This window comes from Centropristis striata, chromosome 4 (genome assembly GCF_030273125.1).
Source record: "Centropristis striata isolate RG_2023a ecotype Rhode Island chromosome 4, C.striata_1.0, whole genome shotgun sequence".
Taxonomy (NCBI): Eukaryota; Metazoa; Chordata; class Actinopteri; order Perciformes; family Serranidae; genus Centropristis; species Centropristis striata.
The window spans coordinates 18,296,361-18,322,311 of record NC_081520.1 but is presented as its reverse complement, the minus strand read 5'-3'; the positions used below and the strand labels follow the sequence as shown (position 1 = coordinate 18,322,311).

General features: G+C 36.9%; 2 protein-coding genes across 4 annotated transcripts in view; one reads left to right on the top strand and one right to left on the bottom strand.

Moving 5' to 3' along the window:
- The first annotated feature begins 1,758 nt into the window (after positions 1-1,758).
- On the top strand, positions 1,759-10,959 carry ckmb (creatine kinase, muscle b). The gene is made up of 9 exons (XM_059330997.1): positions 1,759-1,870; positions 3,426-3,538; positions 3,644-3,740; positions 5,009-5,163; positions 6,287-6,419; positions 7,151-7,322; positions 8,678-8,801; positions 8,943-9,132; positions 10,340-10,959. Exons 2-9 carry the CDS (start codon positions 3,446-3,448, stop codon positions 10,516-10,518), a joined length of 1,143 nt encoding a protein of 380 aa, XP_059186980.1. The 5' UTR covers positions 1,759-1,870; positions 3,426-3,445; the 3' UTR covers positions 10,519-10,959.
- Positions 10,960-14,591: 3,632 nt separating this feature from the next.
- The window catches only part of mark4b (MAP/microtubule affinity-regulating kinase 4b), a 76,505-nt gene continuing 65,145 nt past the window's right edge, over positions 14,592-25,951 (bottom strand). The window contains exons 16-18 of one of the 3 annotated variants that reach the window (XM_059331941.1): positions 25,828-25,910; positions 19,931-19,967; positions 14,592-16,722 (exon numbers count right to left, since the gene is read on the bottom strand). In XM_059331941.1, the coding sequence (XP_059187924.1) occupies positions 16,389-16,722; positions 19,931-19,967; positions 25,828-25,910 (454 nt within the window). In that variant the 3' untranslated portion in view covers positions 14,592-16,388. Of the gene's footprint in view, positions 16,723-19,930; positions 19,976-25,827; positions 25,911-25,951 lie in introns of all 3 variants that reach the window. The other 2 variants (XM_059331943.1, XM_059331942.1) reach the window with 2 other exon arrangements.

Here is a 25,951-nt window from a genome sequence, read left to right as displayed (position 1 = left end):
AACACGAGGATTTCTTCAGTCGATGCTACAAAACTGTTAAACACAATAGTAGCAACATTTCATTTGGTTTATTAATTATATTAATTTATTTATCACTCACTTTGTGTTTGTTTTTGATACTACAAAATACTTCAGGCAGGATATTTTATATGATATGAACTGCTGTTCAAATGTGCAAAACTCTCTGAACAGACAAAATCAGCAGCCATTGGTGAAAGAAACTGTAAGCTCAGCATTAAAATAACAACAAAAAAAATCTAAACAATATTTAGAGCCCACTTTCATATACCTATGATGTGGAAATTATAGCATTTTTGCCTCTATTAAAATAGCCATTATTGAAGGAAAGAAAGAAAAAACATCAATATGAAAATTAAGGCACAAGTCATTCTGAGAGAGCTGAAAAAAACCCTTATATTTTGATACAGAGATATAAAAACACACTGGATTTGGCGTTTTCTTAGCTCTGACTTGCCAAAATGCCTTATGTTTGGATAGTCTATCACTATGCATCATTAATACATTCAGGAAAACATATCTTAAAATCACATATGTAGACACCTCGTCTTAGCAAAGTGGTAAGTGAGAGCTGCCACAGCTCAATGAAATCCAATCTGTAATCTTGAATATTACGATGATGTAATCTAACACAAAGTGGTTATTTAAACTCCTAGATATGATGACAGGCAGAACTCCAGTTACTCTGCTTCATCAACTCACCAGGGACACTTATGAAACACGGCGGAGAGATGCAGCGTGCACAGTGCATGCACACGCATGCCTACACTTTGTTTCCAAACCGTCAAAGCCAGCTGCTCCTCTTAAAATGACCCGTTGAAAGCAGGTGGAAAACTGGATCTATTATCAACAAAAAGTGACACACTGTCACCCCCTCCATTTTATTATATATACATGAATATCATAAGGACACAAAGTCCCGGATGAAGCAATAGTGCCCTTGCAAAATGGATTGCAGAGATAAGAGGAGGGGTGTGAGCATGGTTTCTAGCCACAGGGTCCATCTGGTGAGCTAGACTACGGCCCATGTGAAACCACAAGTGAACGTTGTTATTTAAAGTTCTGTCACCTACATAACTATCTCACTTCTGGTTGTTACGTCCATTGTTTTAACTTTTAAAAATACCTTTTCCTAACTCCTAACTATGTGGTATTTTTCCCTCAACCAAGTAGTTCTGTTGCCTAAACCAAAACCAAACTAAACTGTTTCACAACATTAAGGACATGATGTTCTTTACACCTTGTGTGCTTCTTTCCATTGATAATGTTCTTTTGCAATTTCCATTTCATGTAATTTTACACTAGATACTGGACATGATGGGAATTCATTCCATTGCACAACATTCAGATTTAGACATTCATACAATTGATGGAATAATTTAAGCTTTTTCTACAATCTGATTGTAAAATGACAAGGATAAAACATTGAGCTTATGTGAATCTAATTTCACCACAGTGCAATATTAACTGTACATGCATTTAATATAAATATATATATGAGATTGCATACGCTTTTGAACACCAAAACCCAAACCACTGTGCTGTCCTGCAGGCTCTTTGCAGCTCTGAGCAGGCAGAAGGTGAAAGGTTGGACAGAGTGGCTGCAGCTGTTTCTTGTCCCTCGTCTCGAGTGTTGTGTGATGTTCGTTCTTGCCTTTTAGAAACTCACCCGGGCACAGAAGACCCCCTGCGACCAATCAAATGAGGGGACCCCGGGGCTGGTCAGCCAATAGGGACAGAAGTCTGGGTATAAAAGCTTAAGCCCATCACCTGGCAGAGTTGGGCAACCCCTACATTTGGTGGACAGGATCTGATCCCGGGATCTGTTACTTCTTTCTTTTCTCCTAAGCAGGTAAAAAAGCAAAACAATGCTTTAGTCAGCCTTTTTCATAAATCCAAAGGACAGATTGTGGTGGTTTTTCCTTTATAAGTATGGACAGATTGTGGTGATTTTCTATACGAGTACGGACTGAGCAAACTTCCTGAAAACAAAATCACTCTAAGTGAGGGAAATTTAACCTGTCAATCAGATTCCTCCATTGGTGTACTCTGGAGCCATGAGAACTTTTTTGTTCTTGCATTTTCTTGGATTCCTCAAAAGCTTTGCACATTTTTTCCTGATATGGAAACTACTAAAACCTACTTTGATTCATTCTTCTATCAGTGCACAATGTAGTGAAACTTTTCTTTGAAAGACCTGTTGCTCTTGCGTTCTTGGATATCGTAGCACAAGTCTTCTGATAAAGGATAGTTGAGCATTCGGCAGTAAAGTGTAACTGGAACAGTTGTGACTATCAGCTGTTGCTGACGCCAGCAGGCAGTCTTCAAGTGTGCCTCTGAATAGTTTAGGAGTGCTTGATTTAGTCATGGAACTTGTGCAGCCATCTGTGAGGCATGCAATGCTTTGACCTTTCAGTGCACCAGGTGTCATCAATCAACTACCTCTAGCAACTGACGCAGTTTTGACCTCCGTCTGACGGAGAGAGAGATCAGCTGTCGCTCAGCTCTCATGATTCCAGCTCTGTATTTATACATTTATATTAAAGTAATTTGTGCAAGTACAAGATCATTAATTTAAGATGTGTGTGCTGGGGTAGGAATACAAAAAAAGTCATTTTTCAAGGAGGCTTTTTCATTTCAATTAAAATGTAAAGGAAACAGGACGATAAGGGAGACGGCCAAATATTGTAAAATTCATGTTTTTTAAGCATGACTATTTTTTAGCTTTTATCAGGCTTTGAATGTTGGTTTAATTTAAAAGCTTTACCATTTGTCATATCAAAGTACTTCCTCTTCTGCGTATGTATTACAGCATAGCTTGGCCACCCAGTTTGCATGAATCTGAGGTTGAATGGAGCGAGAGAGAAGAGAAAATCATTCATCATAATCATAATGTGCTGGAGCCTGTAGCCCCCCGCAGAGATGGGAGGGGTGCAACCTGACACTATTAATAATCTTTACTGTGAGGGGGAGACAGGTGGTGAGACAGTCAGGGAGTCCTGAGAAAAGAATGTAGATAGAACAGCTGAGAGAGAGAGAGAGAGAGAGAGAGAGAGAGAGACAAGGAAAGGAAAGAGAAGGAAGACAGAATGAGACGGTGTCTCCTCTTCGCCAGAAGACTCATAGATGAGGCACTTGAAAAACTAGCAGATGCACCTGAAAAGAAATCTGGTATTCATTGGGTGCATCACTGCAACAAAGAAACGTCTTTTTGACAAAAAACATTGTGTACTTAGTAAAACCATAAAATTCCCCATATTCAGAGCTGCTTTAAAAATACTAAAAAAGTGCCTGAATACGGCGTCTATTAAATAACTCAAGACTCTCCTCTTTTATATACTGCAGTATCACTAAAATGAGTCTAAAATAACACCTCCTCTCCCCCTCTTTTTCTTGTCTCTTCTCAGTTGGAGTAAGAATCGCAGCCATGGCAAAAAACTGTCATAACGACTACAAGATGAAGTTCTCCGTGGACGAGGAGTTCCCCGATCTGTCCCTGCACAACAACCACATGGCCAAGGTACAAATTCTTTATAACAGAACACTTTCTAAGTGCATCGCTGTCACACAGCACCTGTACAATCACTGACAATCACTGACCTGCACTGGGTGCCGTCTGCTGTAGGTGCTGACCAAGGACATCTACAGCAAGCTGAGGGGAAAGTCCACCCCCAGCGGCTTCACCGTGGATGACGTCATCCAGACTGGAGTTGACAACCCTGGTAAGAAGGAGCAAGTCATCAGCATAGAGACACACCAGCAGATTTAGGGTTGGACCTCCGCTCTGTGTCATAAAGATTTTAAACTGGGAAGCGTGCATTTATTTTGGAAGTGAGAGGAAGAAAGACACAACTTACTTAATACTATTTTTCTTTCTTGTACATTGTTTTAGTACCATTCATACAGATAGGTTATATGTAAACCTACAACTGACAGATTAGGTGGCTGGATAGTTTAAGTCATCAATATTATAATATAATATCTATATTATCAACACAAAATCTAACCTCACAAAAAAAGTTCCAAAGACCTGTTTCACTTCAACTAGTTACATACAACTCACTGCCAAACTTGTAGACATCTTTATGTCTGCTTGTCGTAGATTTATTAGGACTCAATGAGAGTCACTTAGAAAAACTCAACAGAAATAGCCTATCTTTTGGCTGATGGTCTTGTTTGAGATTTCATAACCAGTTAAAAGTTCCTTGAAGTTGTAACTCTAAGGTGACTCAGGGCTTTTTGACCAATTATTTGCACTGTAAAATATGTCTGTAGATTTTACGGTGACGAACTGCTAAACCATGACAGTAAAAGATGTAAAATGATAAATGAGTTAATTCAGTTTCAGTAACAATGAAACACTGTAAATGTATAAATCAGCCAAAACAGTGATTTTTACATTTAAAAAAAAAAAAAACATTACTCCACTGTAAAATACACTGGCACCTTGTTTGTAACAAACATATACTGTAATACAAGCCATCACTGTCATTTTTGCATAAAGTTTTTGTAAAAATACATTTTTCTCACTGTTAAATGTACTAAACATCATATCTCTAGCAAATATATACTGTAATATTTAATGGTAAAATCTTTAATTTATGTGGCATTTATAAAGTATTTTCTTGTCAATTATATGGCAGAACAGCGTTTCTTTTGATGGAAAACTTTTTGTTTCTGAATCTGAATGAAATCAACAGTGCTAATATCATTCTAACGTAATATTAGAAAAAGTTGCAAACTATTTATTATGGTAAACTTCTGGCAACAGCTGCTGTTTTTTTACCGTAAAAACAACAGTTTTTTTTTATCAAGGTAGAAGTTTTCTGTTTCTGCCTTGTTAGTATTTTATTGTATTTTAATTTAATTTAGTATTTTCCAAAGATTGCATGTCACACTCGGTAGTCAGTTTCCCTTCATACATAACAATCTTCCAAGATGATCTGGCTAGAAATGTACCAACTTCCTCCTCCTCCCTCTTGTCCCAAAGGTCACCCCTTCATCATGACCGTGGGCTGTGTTGCCGGTGATGAGGAGTCCTATGAGGTCTTCAAGGATCTGCTGGACCCCATCATCTCCGACCGTCATGGCGGATACAAGCCCACCGACAAGCATAAGACCGACCTGAACTTCGAGAACCTGAAGGTGAGCAGTTATCACCTGGATGATGGCTTTGTTAAAGATCAACGTAGCTTTAATTTATTGAATGTGTAACACGGATCACACTGAAGAAAAGGTGTGTCTAAAAACAAGATAAAAACACTAAATCTGAGGGAAATGATCTTGACAAGATTTCTTAAATTAAGATTATTAAATCTAGAAATAAGCATGTTGAACACTTAAAATAAGAAATGAACTCTTAAAACAAGATAAATTATCTAACACTTCTAAATCTAAAGTTTTTTTTTTATCTTGGTAAGAAACAAATAATCATCAGGTCACTCTGCTCGGGCCAGTTCATCGCTGCTTGCAGCTTTAATTTATCTTGTTTTAAGAGTTAATTTCTTATTTTAATCGTACAACATGCTTATTTCTAGATTTAATAATTTTAATTTAAGAGATCTTGTCAAGGTAAATTATCTGTCCATGCAGCAAGATCATTTCCCTCAGATTTACTGTTTTTATCTTTCACCTTTTTTGCAGTGTGGCTCTGTCTGTTGTCTGTTTTGGCATCAGTTTTACTCATAAATTGACCAGCAGGAGTTTCATTTTCTCTAATGTTGCCAATATGAACATTATATTATAAATATATTCATATTTGGAACGAATAAACTTACACTATTATACAACTTCTCATATTATCTGACCCTGAGAAAGTTTGCTGTGAGTACACATTGTCTTAAAACATTAAAAAAGTATATAAAACATTGTTTTACTTTCACTGCAAATTATTTGTTTCTTACCAAGATAAAAACAACACCTTTAGATTTAGAAGTGTTAGATAATTTATCTTGTTTTAAGAGTTCATTTCTTATTTTAAGTGTTCCACATGCTTATTTCTAGATTTAATAATCTTAATTTAAGAAATCTTGTCAAGTGAAATTATCTGTCCATGCAGTAAGATCATTTCCCTCAGATTTACTGTTTTTATCTGGTTCTTAGACACACCTTTTTTTGCAGTGTACTGGTCACTTTAACTGCCAAACCCATTCAAGATTCTGCACTGACTCTCAGAATATTGAGAGAAGCAAGCAAGATTAAAAAACAGTGTCTTAGACACAATAATAATGAGTATGTTGTGTTTTTCTGTCCTGCCTTTGTCTCTCAGGGAGGTGACGACCTGGACCCCAACTACGTGCTGTCCAGCCGCGTCCGTACCGGCCGCAGCATCAAGGGATTCACCCTGCCCCCCCACAACAGCCGTGGAGAGCGCAGAGCCATCCAGAACCTGTCTATCGAGGGTGAGTGTCTTAAACTTACAGTGGTGGAATATAATTTGAAGTACATTTACTCCAGTACTGTACATAAGTACACATTTGTGGCACTTGTACTGTACCTGGGTATTTTCTACTCCAGCACATCTCAGAGATAAATATTTTAGCTTTAACTTCACTGAATGTATCTGACAGTTTTAGTTATTTTATGAATTGAATGAGTACAGTACAGCTGAAAATAGCAGAAAATGAAAACATTTCCTGGTTTCAGCTTCACAAATGTAAAGATACGCTGCTTTTTCGTATAATATATATATTCTAAACTTTTTTTAAAGCCATTAAAACTGTGTTACAGTAATTTCATAGTGTGATATTACCACTTTAGGACTTCTGAATAATACTTCCACCACTTCTACCCACACTGCAAATTATTTGTTTCTTACCAACATGAAAAAAAACTTTAGATTTAGAAGTGTTAGATACGTTCTTGTTTCTTGTCTTAGATCTTGTTTTAAGAGTTGATTTCTTATTTTAAGTGTTCAACATGCTTATTTCTAGACTTAACAATCTTAATTTAAGAAATCTTATCAAGTGAAATTATCTGTCCATGCAGCAAGATGATTTCCCTCAGATTTAGTGTTTTTATCTTGTTTTTAGACACTTTTTTTGCAGTGCAATAACAATGATGCCAATGTGTCAATCTAACACTAATGTTTGTAGAAAACTGAGACAGACTTCTTTTCTTTCTTTCCTCTCAGCCCTGGCCAGCCTGGACGGTGAGTTCAAGGGAAAGTACTACCCCCTGGACGGCATGACCGACGCCGAGCAGGATCAGCTGATCAACGATCACTTCCTGTTTGACAAGCCCGTGTCCCCCCTGCTGACCTGCGCTGGTATGGCCCGTGACTGGCCCGACGCCAGAGGCATCTGGTGAGAGAAAACACTGAAAGGAAATGAAATAGAAGACTTGATTCCCCTAGTTTAGGAAGTATAAGACATGATCAGATATTTGCTATAATCAACTGTAAAAGCAGATTTTATCTTCCTAAAGTTTCATGATTTCTAGAGGTCACAACAGGTCATTATATACACACATAAACACATATACATGCCTGTTTTTCCCTTGCCAACATTTAGACTTTATAACATTGTTTAACCTCCTTCTCGACTACATACACTGCAAAAACCAACTGACAAAAAATAAGAAACAAATAACTAGAATTAAGCAAATACATGCTTGAAACAAGTCAAATTATCTGCCAGTGCAGTAAGAAAATTTTTCTTTGTAAGATTTCTTTAAATAAGTAAAAAATATCTAGAAACTGGAAAAAAAACCCCAATGATGTGTTGAAATAAATCCAAATATACTTGAAAAACCCGACTGTAGTAACATTAAAATAAGCCAGAAATACTTGAAACGAGCATGTTTTGGTGGTGTTTGCTTTTGAAATAGTATTCAAACTACATGCAACTAAAACTCTCAACTGGAAGCAATATTTTAGATAAAAACTCACCATATTCAACAGTTGAATAGATTGAAAAGCATGAAAAAGCTCACAATGTCAATCCTAAAAAGAAGTCTTTAAACAATAAGATGATTATATAAGCACATAATAATAATAATACTAATAATTAAATAAACACATGAAGCTATGGTCAGTAGGTAAATTATACTCAAAACAATATAATTAAGATACTATTGCTAGATATAAGAAGAAAATACTTGGTAAGATTCATGTTTTTTGCAGTGTATCATGACGACCAATGGATTCCTTAAGTCTTCTGGTATAATGTGATAAGATCTTCAGTGTGGCATTAAAACTGAGCCCCCTACAGCTTATTCCAGTGCCGCAGGTCTCTGAGGGTTAATGTGTCATGACAGCACAGCTGCAAAATGCACTTGCATCCTATCAATCCACCACTGTGCAGCTCAGATAATTCTGATCATCAGGCTAAATGTGTTGTTGTGGCACACACAAAATACAGTTACAGATTGACATAAGACACAGACCTTAAATGTGTTATGAGAAACAAGTGCATGTTGTAGAATTGGCCTCAATAACTCTCAGTTTGGATTTAGAAGTGCTCAAAGAAACAAAGTCAGTTAGTTTCCAGTCTTTCTGGAGGATTTTCCATACATAAGGTGCACGGTAAACAAATTCCCTTTTACCCAACTCTGTACGAGCAGAAGGGACTGTGTTGTATTGTATTATACCTACTTACAGATATTTTCTCCTCGTATATTTGTCAATCAAGCAAAACTGAGCTGGATTTTCTTCCTCCAGGCACAACGACAACAAGACCTTCCTGGTCTGGGTGAACGAGGAGGATCACCTGCGTGTCATCTCCATGCAGCTGGGAGGCAACATGAAGGAGGTCTTCAGGCGCTTCTGCGTTGGTCTGCAGAAGGTAAAACACTTAAACATGCTTTCTTTTCATATTTGGGCAGACACACCTAAAGCCAATTCACCTCCTGTGAGCAAAAAAAACAATCTAGTTCTATTTTAACCATCATGCATTATTCATTTCACTTCTCTCTCTTCTGGTCAGATTGAGGAAATCTTCAAGAAGCACAACCACGGCTTCATGTGGAACGAGCATCTGGGCTACATCCTGACCTGCCCCTCCAACCTGGGAACCGGCCTGCGCGGTGGCGTGCACGTCAAGCTGCCCAAGCTCAGCACACACGCCAAGTTTGAGGAGATCCTGACCAGGCTGCGTCTGCAGAAGCGTGGCACAGGTAACAAAACTGGAACAAAAAAAGAAGTTTAAATGCATCTATGGAAGCCAATTTCCATATTGTAAAATAATATTTTAGGTTAATAACTTATTATTTTGAGAAAGTTTCCCATTACGATGACTGGATCATGACATTAATCTGGGGTTTTCTGAATTAATTGAATAATTATCTAATTTATTCAGAAAAGTAGATTTTTCATTTTTAGATCAATCTCATTCATTTAAAAAACAAAACAAGGCAGATATGTTTTTCTCTCCAGTGAATGTATAAAGCATCCAGCAACTTCAGGTAATCAGTTTAAAATACCGATTATCATAAATGGCTGCAATCATGTACACTGTAAAAAAGTCTGTAGATATTACGGTGAAAAATTTCTAAACCATGACAGTAAAAGACGTAAAATGATAAATGGGTTAATTCAGTTTCAGTAACAATGAAACACCGTAAATGTATATATCAGACAAAACAGTTTTTCTTACATTTTCTTTTTGGAAAATAGATTACTTCACTATAAAATACTCTGGCACCGTGTTTGTAACAAAAATATACTGTAATATATATACAAGCCATGACTTTAATTTTTGCATTTATTTTTTGTAAAAATACTTTTTCTCACTGTTAAATGTACTAAACATTATATATCTAACAACAATATACTGTAGTATTTAATGGTAAGATCTTTAATTTATGCCGCATTTATAAAGTATTTTCTTGTCAATTATATGGCAGAACAGCGTTTCTTTTGATGGAAAAACTTTTTATTTTTTTACAGTAAAATATGGAATAAAATGGCAATCTTAAATGTGAAATCAACAGTTAAGTGCTAATATCCTTTTACCGTGATATTAGAATTAATTTTAATTTTATTTTTAGGCTCTTAAATCTATAACTTTGTATTGATTGCTCAATTTTTTTCTGTTAGTATTATTATCTTCTTTTCTGAATGGTTCAATTTCTTCATGGAGAAAAAAACTTAATCAATTGTTTTCTCACTGCATCTCAGAACTTGAACCTTGAACAGTTGGATTAATTTTAAGGGAAAATGTTTGTTGAACATGCAGTGATCAGTCAACTCCAGCCAGCTTTTACCATCAATGTCACCTCGGTCTCAGAGCCTTTTTGGGGGGAAATTATGTGTCCATGTGTCCAGGAGAAGTGCTTAATTTAGACAGAGGCCTCATTCTTTTCTCCCTTTCTTCCCCTCCAGGCGGTGTGGACACAGCCTCCGTGGGTGGCGTGTTCGACATCTCCAACGCTGACCGTCTGGGCTCCTCCGAGGTGGCCCAGGTCCAGCTGGTGGTTGACGGTGTCAAGTTGATGGTTGAGATGGAGAAGAAGCTTGAGAAGGGAGAGTCCATCGATGGCATGATCCCCGCCCAGAAGTAAAGTGGACAGACAAAGACTCTGTAACTGTCTGTGTTTGTTTTTTTTACATGATAAAAAATGAACGGGTAGCCTTGTTGTAAAGTTATTTTACTGGTTTCGGCCAACTGGCTACTTCCTGCTCACTTCTTTCCATCAAGAAGACACTCCACTTTTCTCTCAGCTCCTTCCTTCCTTTCTTACTTCTTCTATTAACGTTACTCATCTTTTCCTTTCCTTCTTTTTCTTTGGCTCCTAATTTCCTTTTAAATCACTTTAATCATCTTTCCCCCCCTTCAATCTTCTCTGTAACATCCTGGGATCAATCCATGCATAGTCTGGTCACGGCTATGTATGTGCTCCGAAAGAATTTTTTTTGGTTGTAAAATATATTTGGACAAATAAATTATGCCCCATGTAACAATCAAACCATCTCTCTCATGTCTGCTTTCTGGGAAACACACATGGATCTTTTGCAAATAACTACATTTACAATATGTGAATAAACTGATCTGATATGAAAACAGTAAACAAAATCCTTAGAATATTAGTTTTCCCTTGAGACATGCACACACACTAATTATACAAAATTAACACAAAGAAGAATCTTTCCACACAAAAAACAAGTAGGCCTATGTTATATATTATGTTGAGTCAATGTATTCTCATGTATGGTGCATATAATTTTTTAATACTATTGCAGCTCGATTCCTACAAACATAAAACACGACAGGCTGTTTTCAACACACCAATTGTTAACACAATGTTAAAAACAACAACTGCTTCCAGATATAACTTCCTAGCCTGCACTGCAAAAAAGGTGTGTCTAAAAACAAGATAAAAACACTAAATCTGAGGGAAAGGATCTTGCTGCATGGACAGATCATTTCACTTGACAAGGTTTCTTAAATTAAGATTATTAAATCTAGAAATAAGATTGTTGAACACTTAACCCTTTATCGGGCGAAGAACTATATTTGGTAACTTCAGTGGATATCAAAACTGGGTCCCCATGTCTCTCTGTTTGGTCGTAGAACCACATGGACTTCTTCCAGCTAATCAGCAAAGATCAGGCTACGTCACAGACACCATGACATTTGAGAATATTTCGAGAAAAAAGTTGCAAATTCCCTAGATGAAAGTGGCAAATCTACAAGAAAAAAAGTTGCAGATTTAAGAGATTAAAAGTGGAAAAAAACAAAACTTTTTTTTCGCAGATTCACCACGTTAAATCTCATAAATCTGCACATTTCTTTCTTGTAGATTTGCCACTTTAATCTTGTAATTTTTTTCTCTCAAAATATTACCCCCCTCCCCCGGGTCCGTATGTTATTTTACACATTCCACAGTCCACATTCTGGCTATATGTAATATCCTACAATATTCTCTAGAGTTGAAATTTGGAATTTGCAAGTATTTCAATGAGTGTCTTATTTGTTTCTTACAAAGATAAAAAAAACCTTTATATTTAGAAGTGTTAGATCATTTATCTTGTGGCTTTTACAAATGGCGCATGTTGTTGTGGCGTCGAGTACTACGTCACATCCTGCTTAGCGTTCTATCCAATCAGCAACCAGGCGTTTTTCAGGGGAGAAAAACGGCCCTGCTCTTTTACAGGGACAAAAAAAAATAGTCCAGACAAAAGACCGCTCAGGACGGCTCGTATTCAAATCAGGGGCATTTGGGCGAGTGAGACCCGCCTCATTATGGGTATTGAACTGTAGGGGAAACACCCTAAATTCCATCTTTTGCGATCGTTTTAAGGACCCCTAGCAGCAGAAAATGACGTGTTGTGCATTTAAATCAATTTCTGAGAAAATAGAATATGAAAATATGACATAAAATATGAAAGAGGTTGAAAGTCTTTATTTTTGTGTCACACATTGTTTCCTAGGAGACATGCAGGATTGCAGGTCGATCATTTCCATAAGTTCATCCCATAAGTTAAGTTTTCTGGATAACAGCGACGGCTTCAAACACACTGTACAACAGAACTGTAGCCTTAAAGCGTGGCCCTAACTGTATCTACAGAACAGGTTCAGAGAGTGAGGCCCAGTTGTACACACACACACAAAATAATATTTGCAAAATCTAGCCCTAAATCACAGCTTCACATTTTCAGACGGTGGACACCTGCTGCAGCTGAAATCTCCCATTAAACAGATCAATTAGATCTCACAGCTGTAAAGATCAAAAATCTGCTATATCATCAACTTTACTTTTATATATCAGTGTTTCGTAAGATGCTGCATACTTTAAAAGAACAAGTTATAATTGCTTGGCTTTATAGAGTTACAATACAAGTACAACAACCATTTGATTTTGGAGTCGTCAGTGTCAATAGAGGGTTAATGGAACTGTGGGTTTTTGTCAAATCGTGGTAGTTTTGTTCTGTAATGAGCTGCAAAGAGTTAATATAAAGGAAAATCAAATTCCTAAAAGGTCATTCAAGGTGTCATCTTAAACCACTGCCTCTCTCATCACATAGCATGCTCTGAAACTATTCAGTGGCTTAACGAGGCAGGCGTCTGATTGGTTAACAGTCGTACACGTCTCAGCAGTGTTGCAGCCTGATTGGTTGACAGAGGGTAAGGTCTACAGTATCAAAAGTGTTGCAGAGGTTAAGAACTCCAAATAAATGTAACATTCGAAAATAAATTTGTTACATCTGACAAAACTTTATGGTAACATTTTAAATTGTTGTACCTCAGTTTTTGGAACATGACTCTGTGGCTCCTCTGAGGTCATATAACGAGGTAGCAACAGGTACATGTGTTCACTTCAGAGAACTTTAAAGGGACAGTTTGAACTTTTTTTTAAGTGGGGTTGTATATTTACTGATCCATAGTCAGTGTATTACCTTCGTCTGCAGGCAGGAGAACCGAAACAGAAGCTCAATAACGTCCCGCTGTGGACTCAACAGATTTTAGCCTCCTAAAGCAAAATCAACACCAGCTTAAGTGAACGCTATATTAAGAATATTTGCTAACACTTTATATTAGGGAACACATATTCAACATTAATTAGTTGCTTATTTGCATCCAAATTAGTAACATATTGGCCCTTAATTCGTCATTGTTAAGTAGTTATTAATGCCTTATTCTGAGTTTTCCCTCAATAACCTCAAAAAAGAATTATTGCTTATTAGTAGTAAGTAAGGAAGCTGTTGTATATGAGATATGATCTTAATATGCTTTACTTTGTATGGACTTTATAAGTCTCTACATAGCGGTGAACGAAACCATGGAAACGGCAAATAGCCACCTTCTCCAGACCTTTGACGTGACTGGTGGCTCCTTTTGGAGGATTGGATGAGGATTGGTAGATTGTAATGTCAATCATTACTCGACAAAGTGGCTCACTTTGCACCAATGTTAGACTACCAGTGACCCACTTTGTCGAGTAATGATTGACATTACAATAATAAAGTAAAGCATATTAAGATCATATCTCATATACAACAGCTTCCTTACTTACTACTAATAAGCAATAATTCTTTTTTGAGGTTAGTGAGGGAAAACTCTTAGTTAATGTCTTACTGGTTGTATAATAAGGCCATGCAGAATAAGGCATTACTAACTACTTGATAATGACTAATTAAGAGCCAATATGTTAATAATTTGCATGCTTATAAGCAACTAATTAAATTTGAATATGTGTTCCCTAATATGAAGCGAGAGTATATTCATGCCTTCTTCATTGAGAAGGGCTTTCTGACAAAAAACTGAAAATAATGTAAATGTAGCATATATTTTGAGCTGTCTAAAACATATTTTGCTGTTTCCCCCTACACAGTAGAACATCGCTGAGCTTCTGTGTCCGTACAGAGTGTGTTGCTTCTCTCTACTGCAGTAATACACTGATAAGGTATCTAATACAACTTCACTTTAAAAAACAAAAACTACTATCCCTTTAAATGTGTGAGACAGTGTGATTTTTAAAAAACAATTTACTAAATAAAAATACAGATTAATTAAAAACTCTGCCAGTACAGTACAATGCGATCCTGGTTAAAAAGCAAATAAAAAAGTGCTCAATGAATTTTAACAACATATCAGCAATATAAAAAATAAAAAAATAGATCAAACAAGGCGCCCTACTGAGTCGATGCTTATTCAAGTCTAGATTCTTGGCTTTGTGGCTGTATTGCACTACGTTTGAGTAAAATGACGGCGGTATGTGATATTAATAAGTGCTACCAGTGAAACCCATCTCCTCCATTTACTCTAAACCAGTATGAGCTACTTTAACTATGTGTGCAGAAAAAAATGTGTTTTTGAAAGACCAGATGATCATGAAAAAGCTTGAAAGTCATCTTTTTTAATAAAAATGCACCTACTGCCTTTAGTGGGGACCAAACCTGGAGCTGCTTCAGTTTTAACAACCAACAAATAAAGACTTTTTGTGTTTTTGAAAAAGAGGATTTGCATTTTTTGTGTGAATTGTGTTAAAGTTACATCACATCAGATAAAAAAACAAACATACTATTTGACCAGTTAAGCTTCTTCTTCTTTCTTTTTTTAACCATTTGTGGCACATATTCATAGATTTAGTCTTATTTTTTGTTTCCGGGCACTCAGTGAAAATATAAGATATGTGCTGGGAAAAACATGACTTTCATTTTAATTTTGCTATGGTTAAAAATGTTAAACCAACTTTTTAACTTTTTTTAAAAAGGTATAATATGTAGAAGTTATCGGTTGGTGTTTTAAAATACACAGCCTTTAACCTTTGACATTATAGTTAAATTAGCAATAATTGGTCTCAGAAAAATCCACTCTGATTGGCTGACAAAGCTGCTTTTTTAATCCAAATAGATTAAATAAACCGCTGAATGGTATCACTTTTTTCCTGGGGACTCCAGATCCAAACATCGTGTATATTAATGCAATTTTTATGTATTAAAAAATCAAGTCAAGGTTCCTGTTGGAGATCCAGGTTTGTTTGTTTTTGTAGGAATAAATTCTACTTTGTACATTTGAGAGGCCTTTTGCTTGTAAATGAAGGTAGAATGGGACGAAGCATTGGGTGAAGTGGAGTATATGTGAGGAGCAGAGTTTAAATAATAATATAAAGTTAAATGATCAACCGGATCAACTCGCTCCTGTTATCTTAATACACAGGAGAGATTTCAGAATGATCGCAGGCAGAGAAGCAACATTTCAACAGAAATGGTACAAACAAACATGAAAACTGAGCAGTAAATGGGCGTTATGAATGGATGGGCAGAAAGGCCGCGGTGCTTCATTCAGTCTGTCACAGTCTGTCTCTGCATTTCTGCATGTCTCCCCCTAGAGGCCGGAGGTCAAACTGCCACCTCACTTCTCAAATATGTGACGCCTGCTTCCAACAGATGTCAAACTTCTGCCCATTTTAAAAGCATTAAAGAAAGAAAATAAACTTAATACACAAAAAAATTTAAACATTTCTTTAAATAGCAGCTCTTTAAAAAGGAATGATGACAACAAATATGATACAATAGGAACAACAAAGTCAACAACAACAGCACATTATCAATCTCCATCATTCTCAGCATCCTCATCATCATCAAACAGAAAATCGTGAAAAAAAGAAAAAGAAAACCTGACTCCGTGGGCTCACGTAATATGGAGGTGGTGGCGTGTTTCAAGCAGGGGTCGTAGGTCACTGACAGCTCCAAGTCAAGGGTCGTCATAAGTCTGCCGATGGTGGTCTATCCGTGTCTGTGCATCCATCCTGGCTGTGATTGGTGGCATCAGAAGAAGAGGGTCTTTGGCGGAGGCGAGGCATCGCGAGCCGCATCACATGAGCCCAGGGAGGAAGAGGAGGAGGTTCTTCCTTGTTGTCCCTCCTCCTCCTCATCATCCCTCCTCATTCACCCCCCCGGCATCACTATGCCCCGCCTCCTGTCGCCCTCAGAGCTCCAGCTCTTTGGACACTTTGGTGGCAATGTCTCTAAAGGCTAACGGCGCCCCCCACAGGCGCTTGAACCTGACACCGCTGCTCTGGCCCAGCCCGCTGGGCAGCTGGCAGACCTCGGCCTCGAAGGCCACGCGGGCGCCGGCTGCTCCGTGGGTGCAGGACAGGAGGAAGGGTCCGGCCAGGTGGACCTGGCAGCCGCAGCCCTGCGCCGCCTCACGCAGCGCTAGCACCACCTCGGCCGGGTCGCGGGGGCTCCGCACCCTTACATCCCAGCCGCATCGGGGGGTCCGGGGCTCGGCCGCTTTCTGATGCCCAGATAGATGGCGACTGGAAGGGGAGGGAGGAGAAAGGGCGATGCAGAGAGAGGATGGAGGAGGAAATGTAGAGAGATTTAAAAGAGAAAAGGGAAAAGTTGATATGGACGTTTACAGGAAGAGAAAGTGATGTGAGGAGAGGAGAACACATATGAATGTAGGAGTTGATGGGAATGAATATGAGTTGAAGTGAGATGGATGTGTGATGAATGTTTTTATGAATGAGTGTATGAGTGGTCAGGGAAAGGGGAAGGGGAAGGAGAAGAAAATAGATTAATATCATATATTATTGGATTTTTATATCTCTATTTAGCAATCGAGATCACCGATTTTCTAGTCTTACAACACCTTTTTATATATATATATATATATATATATATTAACCAATAGGATGTGCAAATCAAACCCACCTCAAATAGTCTGAGGGATTTTAGGAAGTCTGATGTACAGGGACTTTGTGTTCAGTAAAATATTTGAGTAAAATATAATCCAATAATCCAATTGAATACTGCCCACTGTACAGCAGGATAGGACTTCCACTTCAATTTTAATATGGTTACAATACTCATATGACCATGTGAAACTGAAAATGCAAACTTGATAAATGTGCTTTTTTTATTTGAATACTCAATGTGTTTAAAATAACATTATCATTGTAATAAAGCTCCTTATGGGCTTACACAGGATTTAGGCCAAAATGGATTGATAATAAATGTATTTTGGTTAACACTTTATATTAAGGTACACATATTCAACATTAATTAGTTGCTATTAGTTGCTCAGAATTATTGCTTATTAGTAGTAAATAAGGAAGCTGTTGTATATGAGTTATGATCTTAATATGCTTTATAATATGGACTTTATAATGTGGTAGTTATGTAGGAACAGACCATATTCATTAAGTGTTATTAAGGGAAAATAATTATTCTTGTGGTACTACCACCTTATAAAGTCCATACAAAGTAAAGCATATTAAGATCATAACTCATATACAACAACTTCCTTACTTACTACTAATAAGCAATAATTCTGAGGTTATTGATGGAAATCTCTTAGTAAATGTCTTAATGGTTGTATAATAAGGCCATGCAGAATAAGGCATTAATAACTACTTAATAATGACTAATTAAGAGCCAATATATTACTAATTTGCATGCTAATAAGCAACTAATTAATGGTGAATACGTGTACCTTAATATAAAGTGTTACCATAGTTTGTTCTTGAATTAGAGTTTATCATCAATAACAAACTATACAGTTAAATTCACACTTAACACCAACTAACACAAACACAACTCAGAACAGGAACCTGCTGGTGAGGGAGGGACTGAGCTGTTGATAGAAACACAGTTATTATAGTTCCTTTCTCCTCTTTGGTTCTACCTGCAGGGATCATCTAGCACAAGGAGAACTACAGCCTGTTGTTACTGTTAGCTGCTTTACCTGCTGATTGTAACCTGAGACTGAGACTGGGCTGAAGCAGCTGAAGCTGAGAGGAATACACAAAGCCTTTAGAAACAGATACTAAAATATACTCACTGCAAAAAACATGAAGCTTACAGAGTATTTTAATTCTTATATCTAGCTATAGTATCTTAATTATATTGTTTTTAGTATAATTTACCTACTGACCATAGCTTTATGTGTATATTTAATTATTAGTATTATTATGATGTGCTTATGTAATTATCTTATTGTTTAAAGACTTCTTTTTAGGATTGACGTGAGCTTTTTTCATGCTTTTCAAGCTATTCAACTGTTGAATATGGTGAGTTTTTACCTAAAATATTGGCTCCAATTGAGAGTTTTAGTTGCATGTAGGTTGAATGTTATTTCAAAAGCATTTTCTATCACCAAAACGTGCTTGTTTCAAGTATTTCTGGCTTATTTTAATTTTACTACATTCGGGCTTTTCAAGCCACAATTGCTCAAAATAAGTATATTTGGATTTATTTCCAGATATCATTAGTTTTTTCCAGAGCCTAGATATTTTTTACTTATTTAAAGAATTCTTACAAAGAGAAATTGACTTACTGCACTGGCAGATAATTTTACTTGTTTTGTGCATGTATTTGCTTAATTTATTTATTTCTTATTTTTAGTCAGTTGGTTTTTGCAGTGCTGTATTAATTAAATGAGAGTTCAGGATCAATACCACTGTTAATTGGCTTTAGTAAATGCTTTAGTTATGTTTCTACATATTTCAGCATCAATGAAACAGATAACTGTGTGGCAAAAAAATGTTGTAACATAACAACAACATGACAGACAATCCTGTGCAATTTTTAAATATATATATATATTTTTTTTTCTCGTACAATGCTCAAACCTCAAATACAAACCCCGTGTATAAAGTAATTTTTATCTTGGATGCAATTGTTTCCGTTTTATCTTGTTTTCATTTTCATCCTTTGCTTTATTTGACTACTGAGCTGCTGGAACACGTGAATGTTCCCCGCTGAGGGATTAGACAGTATGCATATTGTTTAAATTATAATATATATAACTTATTAACCACCAGTGGTAGTAGAAGTATTCACATCCCTTACTTAAGTAAAAGTACTAATACTGTACTGCAGACTTACTCCACTACAAGTAAATGTCCTGCATTCAAAACTTACTGAAGTAAAAGTACAAAAGTAAAATAACTTGTTATGCAGAACGGCCTCACTCACATTGTTTTATATATTCTGTATACATATTGTTGGATTACTTTTTTCAATGCATTGGGCTTATTCTGACCACTAAATATACTATTATGTGGTAAAATATATAAAATGCATAATCATTTTAAATCTTGACCTGAGAAGTAATTTCAGCTGGTAGTCAAATGTAGAGGAGTAAAAAGTAAAACACTTGCCTCAAAATGTAATGGAGTACAAATATAAAGTTAAATGAAAAATGAAAATACTCACAAGTACCTCAAAATTGTATGCAAGTACAGTACTTGAGCAAATATACTTAGTTACATTCCTCCACTGTTTGCACTTTAAAATTTATTTTAATATTATTCCTGGTGTCCTCACCACATGTAAGAGAACATTTATATAAAAAAATCATCACAAAAAACGAGCTGCTTCTCCAAACTGGGAGCATGCTGCCATCTACTGTAGCTGATACACTGACTTTAGACTTTAGAGAAGTTTCACTACTTGGTAACTTGATGGATATTTATCCCTCTTTGGTTGTTGGTGTTGTAAAAACTGTAACAGTGAACTCACCTTGTGACCGGAGATCTGCTGATTCTCTCAGGTTCGTCTGTGACCCTCAAGAGGAAGACAAACGTATCCGTTAGGAATCAATCGGCCAATCACGTTCACACACCAACCCGCCCTCCCCCACTTCCTGTTTTAATGCACCAAGAAGGTGCGTGGCTACGTCAGTCAGTCCACATCAATCACAACACAAAACACTTGATGGATCATCACCAGCCTACACTCAGCACACTGGAACACTGGATGTATGTGACACAACAAAATGTCAAAGGCACCAACAGAACAAATGAGAAACGAATGTAGAGGGAGTGAATCCAGAGCAGAGAAACAGCGCTTTTCATATGCCGTCACAGCTAAGATGTGGATGTAAGAACATCATCTGCACAACAAGAGACAACAGTGTCACTTTCATCTCCTTCTGTGACTCTCCTCAGGGTTAAAACAACACAACAGAGCAATTATTTTTGGTTTGTTTGCTGCGTTTTAAGCTCAAACTTTGTTATTACCCCAGACAAGGTTAAACTATTTTGGCTTGATTTGTTGTTTTGTTTTGTTACATTTCACCTGAATCGCGTTCCTTGTTCTTGTTCATGCAAATACTGGAAACAGCTATCATTGTGTCGTTTAAACACACCTTAAAACACCTTTAAGCTCATTTAAACATACAGAAACTGGAAGAAGGACTTCACAACTTAGGAAACGGGACCATTGGAGGAGCACCTGAATGCACCTTTGACTTCAGCATAGCTTTGAGCTCTCTGAATGCCATTCTTGTTTTTTTCATAATAAAATCATGGGTGAGCTTCATTTTTTGTCCCTTCTTGAGACTGATGTTGACGAGTCTAACCTTCTAATTATATGGCAGGTAGCTATGCTAAAGCTTTAAATAGTGGATTATTGTGTTTTACATGTCACACTAAAGGGCCACACACATGCAGGATGTATGAGCTCATTTCTGCTGGAGGGTGCGTCTCTTTTCTAAAGGTCATTATGCTCCACCCAACAGGCTGCCAGGTGCTGCTGAATGTGAAGCTGCTTCTTGTACTTCCCTTATACGGCCACTAGGGGCTGCTGCTGCTATTTGTTGTGCGTTAACTCCTCCAGGCTTCAGCTGACTAAGCTCATCCCTGTTCCAGGAACTGGGGCTGGCCCAGAGAAGCAAGCAGCAAGATTTCATTGATAGATTTACTGAAAATGAAACTTAGTCTAGTGTAAGCCTGTCTCTGACTGAGGAGTGGCTTCAAATCTAATCATGTGTTTGGATTTAATGCCTTTATCTCCTTTAAAGAACATGGAGAGATTCATGCTAATCGACACAGATAAACACGGAGATATGCCTCAGCATTTATGAAAATAATGTTATGCAAATAATCATCCAGCAAATATCCAGAGAATTATTCCGGCTGGACTGACTCTCATTGACTTGTAACAACATTTTGTGATTGAAAAAAATCTGCAATAACTTCGTAGCAATGATGTAAATGTTTTGTGTGAAGAGTCGGAGGTGTCCAGACTTGATTTTTTGATTTTGCATTTCTTTTCTGGGTAAAGAAAGTGAGTAAGTAAGAAGCTCTTTTGTTTTGTTGAACTTGCTCATGAATATTATTGTAAATAAGTCTCCAAAGTTTTTGTATTGTCTTTTCTCACGTCAGTGGAGTTGACATAATTATCTGACAAGACATGCTACTGAGGGGAGCTTGACTTCATAATGTGTTAAAGAAATCTGTCCTGTTTAGAGCCATTCTGGAGGGAACTCCTTCCACTTTATATCGTATTAATGGATTCCAAAGAGAGGTATACAATTTCTCTTAATGTTGCAGTAGCTAAACTGTACGTTTAAAAAATCTTCTATCCTGTGAGACCGCTTTTTCTTTTCCTTCATTTATCTTTTATTTATTTTTTTGGTATCTGTTTGTATGTTATGCTGGTGTTTGTATGTTGTGTATGGACTCTTAATAGAGTGATACATGTTTGTCAGCGTCTATGATTGTATATGTGTTAAGACTGTATTGACTGTTGTTGTTGTTGTTTTTGTTTTGTTGATGTCTCGGAGAAGGGATAATTTAACTTAATGTTTGGACTTCAGGAAGAATAGCTATGCTAATGTGCTGGTGCTAATGGAGATCCAATAAATGAAATGAAATAAATTAAATAAAGTAAAACTTTGCTCCTCCCTCAGAACCTAAAGTAGTATCACATCCTCATCGAAGAATAAAAGTAAGATTAAAGTATAATAAAAATCAATTTAAGTGTTTATTTTAAGTGACAGAGAGAAGGGGGATGAGAGAAAGAAGAGCAGAAAGTGACAGAGAGAAGCTGCAGCAGTGGAACGGGCCAATCTGCTTGTATCTTGAGGGAGAGCTGTGCAAGATCCCTGTTTAAGAGACGGATAAATCCTGGTTACATAACTAATCCTGATTTAAAAGGACAGTGACGCTGGGCTGGTTAGACAGGACGACTGGTGCAGCTTCTTACAAGCATTCTGCTTCTGCAGAGGCTCAGACACATTATTCCTAATGTCACAGGGTCAGAGCTGCACTGAAGCAGAACCGATTCATTCTAATTCTGCACTTTCTGCACCCAGGAAAATAATCTGCATATATTTTTCAAAATTGATCAGATTTTCATCAACACTACCACAGGGCCACATAAAGGACCGTGCACTTAACCAGACATGATGAAACTGCAATTTTAAATATGTTTACAGTGCAGAACCTTAACATATTTCATGCTCAAATGCATGTACACTGCAAAAAAGGTGTGTCTAAAAATCAGATAAAAACACTAAATCTGAGGGAAATGATCGCGCTGCATGGACAGATAATTTCACTTGACAAGATTTCTTGAATTAAGATTATTAAATCTAGAAATAAGCAAGTTGAACGCTTAAAATTAGAAATTAATTCTTACACTTCTAAATCTAAGTTTGTTTTATCTTAAGAACCAACTAATTTGCAGTGTATAACAGTATAAATAGGAATACAAAAGGTTTGAAGCAAATAAAAATAACCACTCCGTTTTTTTCAGAAGTAATTCTGTGCATTTTTACACTGCACTTTTAAGATTTCATGCTCAAATGCATGTAGTTGTACTGAGGGCCACTTCAAGTGAGGGTGTGGGCCGTATGTGGCTCAAGTAAGAAAACTTTGATTCTCTTTGATTCTGAAAGACAGACACTAAAACTACACCTGCTTTTGAAGGTTTTAGATAACTAATCTTAAAGAGTGCAGCCATGATGATTGGCCAATAATACACGGGAGGGAGAGAAATACAGTATTTTGTTCTAAGAATGAAAAAAGACCTTTACCATTACCATCAGTGGAGTCATGTACCTCAAAAGACAGTAAATTAACCTCTCGCTTCATACGTTACCCCATAACTGTCTTATAAAAGCCCATCCCCCCTTTTCCTGTCTGTCCTGATCCCACAGCCCTGCTGCAGGACTGCTGATTTGTTAACAGCATGGGCAAACATATGGTGTTGATTACATGAGTCAGACTAGTACAGTCAAGTTGCAATAAACTCACATACTGCAGGCGACACACAAACACACACACATCTTCACAGGGCACTTTATTCTGTGACGACTGAGTGTGTTGTGTGTGATTCACAGACAACGCTAACATTTAAAACAGCTGTCTAGTAAAAGGGGTGAAGTCTAACACCCACATCTAAAAACAATCAAACCAACCTTACCCCTTGTTGTCCCAGAAAACTAATAGTGGTAAGTGTTACTGTTGGAAGCATGGTGCCTCTAGTGAGAGCTACAGCATAAAGCAGCAGAGACACAAGCAGTCCACACAGACAGACAGGCAGACAGACAGTCAGGCAGACAGACAGCTGCTGATCAGAGTTTGAGTCATAGAAACATACAGTTTTGAGAAGGAGCTGTTCTACAGGAAGAAACAATCTTATAAAGTGAGTTAAAAACTGGACAGAGTTAGTTCCCAAGTCGGCTCTCGAACATTTAGACTCTGAAATGTCTTTGGTCAGAATTAAGCTTTATGCAGACTTTACATTCCTGCAGAGATGATTTGAAGAGTTTCTGACATCAACCAACAAGTCTCAAATAGTGGAGACAGAAAACTGGTTTGTGCACTGCAAAAAGGTGTGTCTAAAAACAGGATATAAACACTAAATCTGAGGGAAATGATCTTGCTGCATGGACAGATAATTTCACTTGACAAGATGAACTGGTCCGAGCAGAGTATACTGACAATTATTTGTTTCTTACCAAGATAAAAAAAACAACTTTACATTTAGTAGTGTTAGATATTTTATCTTGTTTTAAGAGTTAATTTCTTATTTTAAGCGTTCAACATGCTTATTTCTAGATTTAATAATCTTAATTTAAGAAATCTTGTCAAGTGAAATTATCTGTCCATGCAGCAAGATCATTTCCCTCAGATTTTGTTTTTTTATCTGGTTTTTAGACACTTTTGCAGTGTGTGAACAGGGTGGACCTCAGGTGGAATAAGGAAGCAGTCATTAAAGGTGGACATAAAATTATACAACCTATATGACTATAAAACGAATAAACCATGAGATGATAAGAAATATTTTTACTGATGTAACTCCTTTTAACATGTATATATGGTTGCAGTGTTTCCCCCAGAAATAGATGATATTTGTTGTGGCTCAGACCTTCAGTTAGCAGCTGTAGCAACTCAAATTGATCAGGGTCTGATCCTACAGCTCCCCGGCAAGTCGGACCTGCAGCCTGTGATCTCCAGCTCCTCGCTGGATAAATTTCAGTTGCTCCAGCTGCTGACTGAAGGTCCGTCCACTTTCCTACTGGGAACGTCTCCTATCGGCGGGGAGCAAGGCGGAAGAGTGCGAGGGGGACCTTCATGGAGGTCACAAGCCAAAACGAGTTGGTCTTAAAAAAAGTTCACTTTTTATACCACGTGATGTCTCCACATTCTACAAGTCTCGCTGGAGTTTTGACCCTTTCAGACTCCGTGCTGCTTGGTGAAGTTGCGCCAGAAACAGAAACTCTTGTAAAATAAAGTTAAGACTTTAATACCCCACAAGAACTTTTTTTTTTATTTAAAGAGATTGAATAAAACTTTTTCATACAGATACCCTGATCGATTTTTCAATTTTTCAATAAAATTTCATTCAATTGCATGTTCATATTTTTAAGAGCAAACTTAAGACTTATCTTTTTAATTTGGCTTTTACTTGAACCATCATTTTTAGAGATTTTTCTGCTCATGCATCTTAGTGTTACAACATCTTTGCTTTTATTTATTTATTTTGCTACTATTTATTAGTCTATTTTTTATAAATTATTTATTTTTTGTTTTTATCTTTTTTATCTAGCTTTTTTACTTTTTATTGTTATTATTATTTACTTTTGTTTTTTATTATATTTTATCTTATCTTACTTTATTTTTTATTTATTTTTTAAAATTAATTTCTAAGTTGCCTCCAGTGTTTCCTCAGTTTGTGCTTTGTTTTTAATGGGATGGAGGGTGTTTGCTTCTGTCTATGTTTTGTTATTATTATCATAATTATTACTATAACTTTCTCATTTTATATGTAAAGCACTTTGTGTTACATCTCTCTTATATGAAAAGTGCTAAACAAATCAAGTCTGATTGATTGATTGATTCATGTAGAAAATATTAAGAAATAAAGGTAACCTTGTGATTCTAAAGAAAAAGATACTTTCTGTATATTTGGACTTTTCTTGGAGTCAGAGCCCTGCACGATAAACTAATAATAATAAACTCCTGCCTTTAGAGAAGCTTTGCCTCAGACAAATGTTTGTATAACTAAACTCCAACCTGCGACAGACAGTGAGTGAAGGGTTAAAGGGAATGACGACAGGGCACTGCGAGCAGGCAGACAGTCAGACAGACAGAAGCAGCCAGAAAACATGGGAAAGGAAGACTTACTAACTGTTTTTGTCCCCTGTGGGAGGGTGCAGCCCGACATGGACTTGTTTGAGCTCTGACGTTTAGAAGGGTCAAGAGTGACCCTAGGAGGAGAGAGGAAGAAGAGAAGGAGATGAAGAGAGGA

What these genes read in the sequence shown, in the direction of transcription:
- ckmb (XM_059330997.1), top strand. Translation starts at nt 3,446, where the DNA reads ATGGCAAAAAACTGTCATAACGACTACAAGATGAAGTTCTCCGTGGAC. An exon ending in GACTGGAGTTGACAACCCTG is followed by an intron (nt 3,741 to 5,008) that starts GTAAGAAGGAGC and finishes CTTGTCCCAAAG; the next exon opens with GTCACCCCTTCATCATGACC. An exon ending in TCTGCAGAAGCGTGGCACAG is followed by an intron (nt 9,133 to 10,339) that starts GTAACAAAACTG and finishes CTTCCCCTCCAG; the next exon opens with GCGGTGTGGACACAGCCTCC.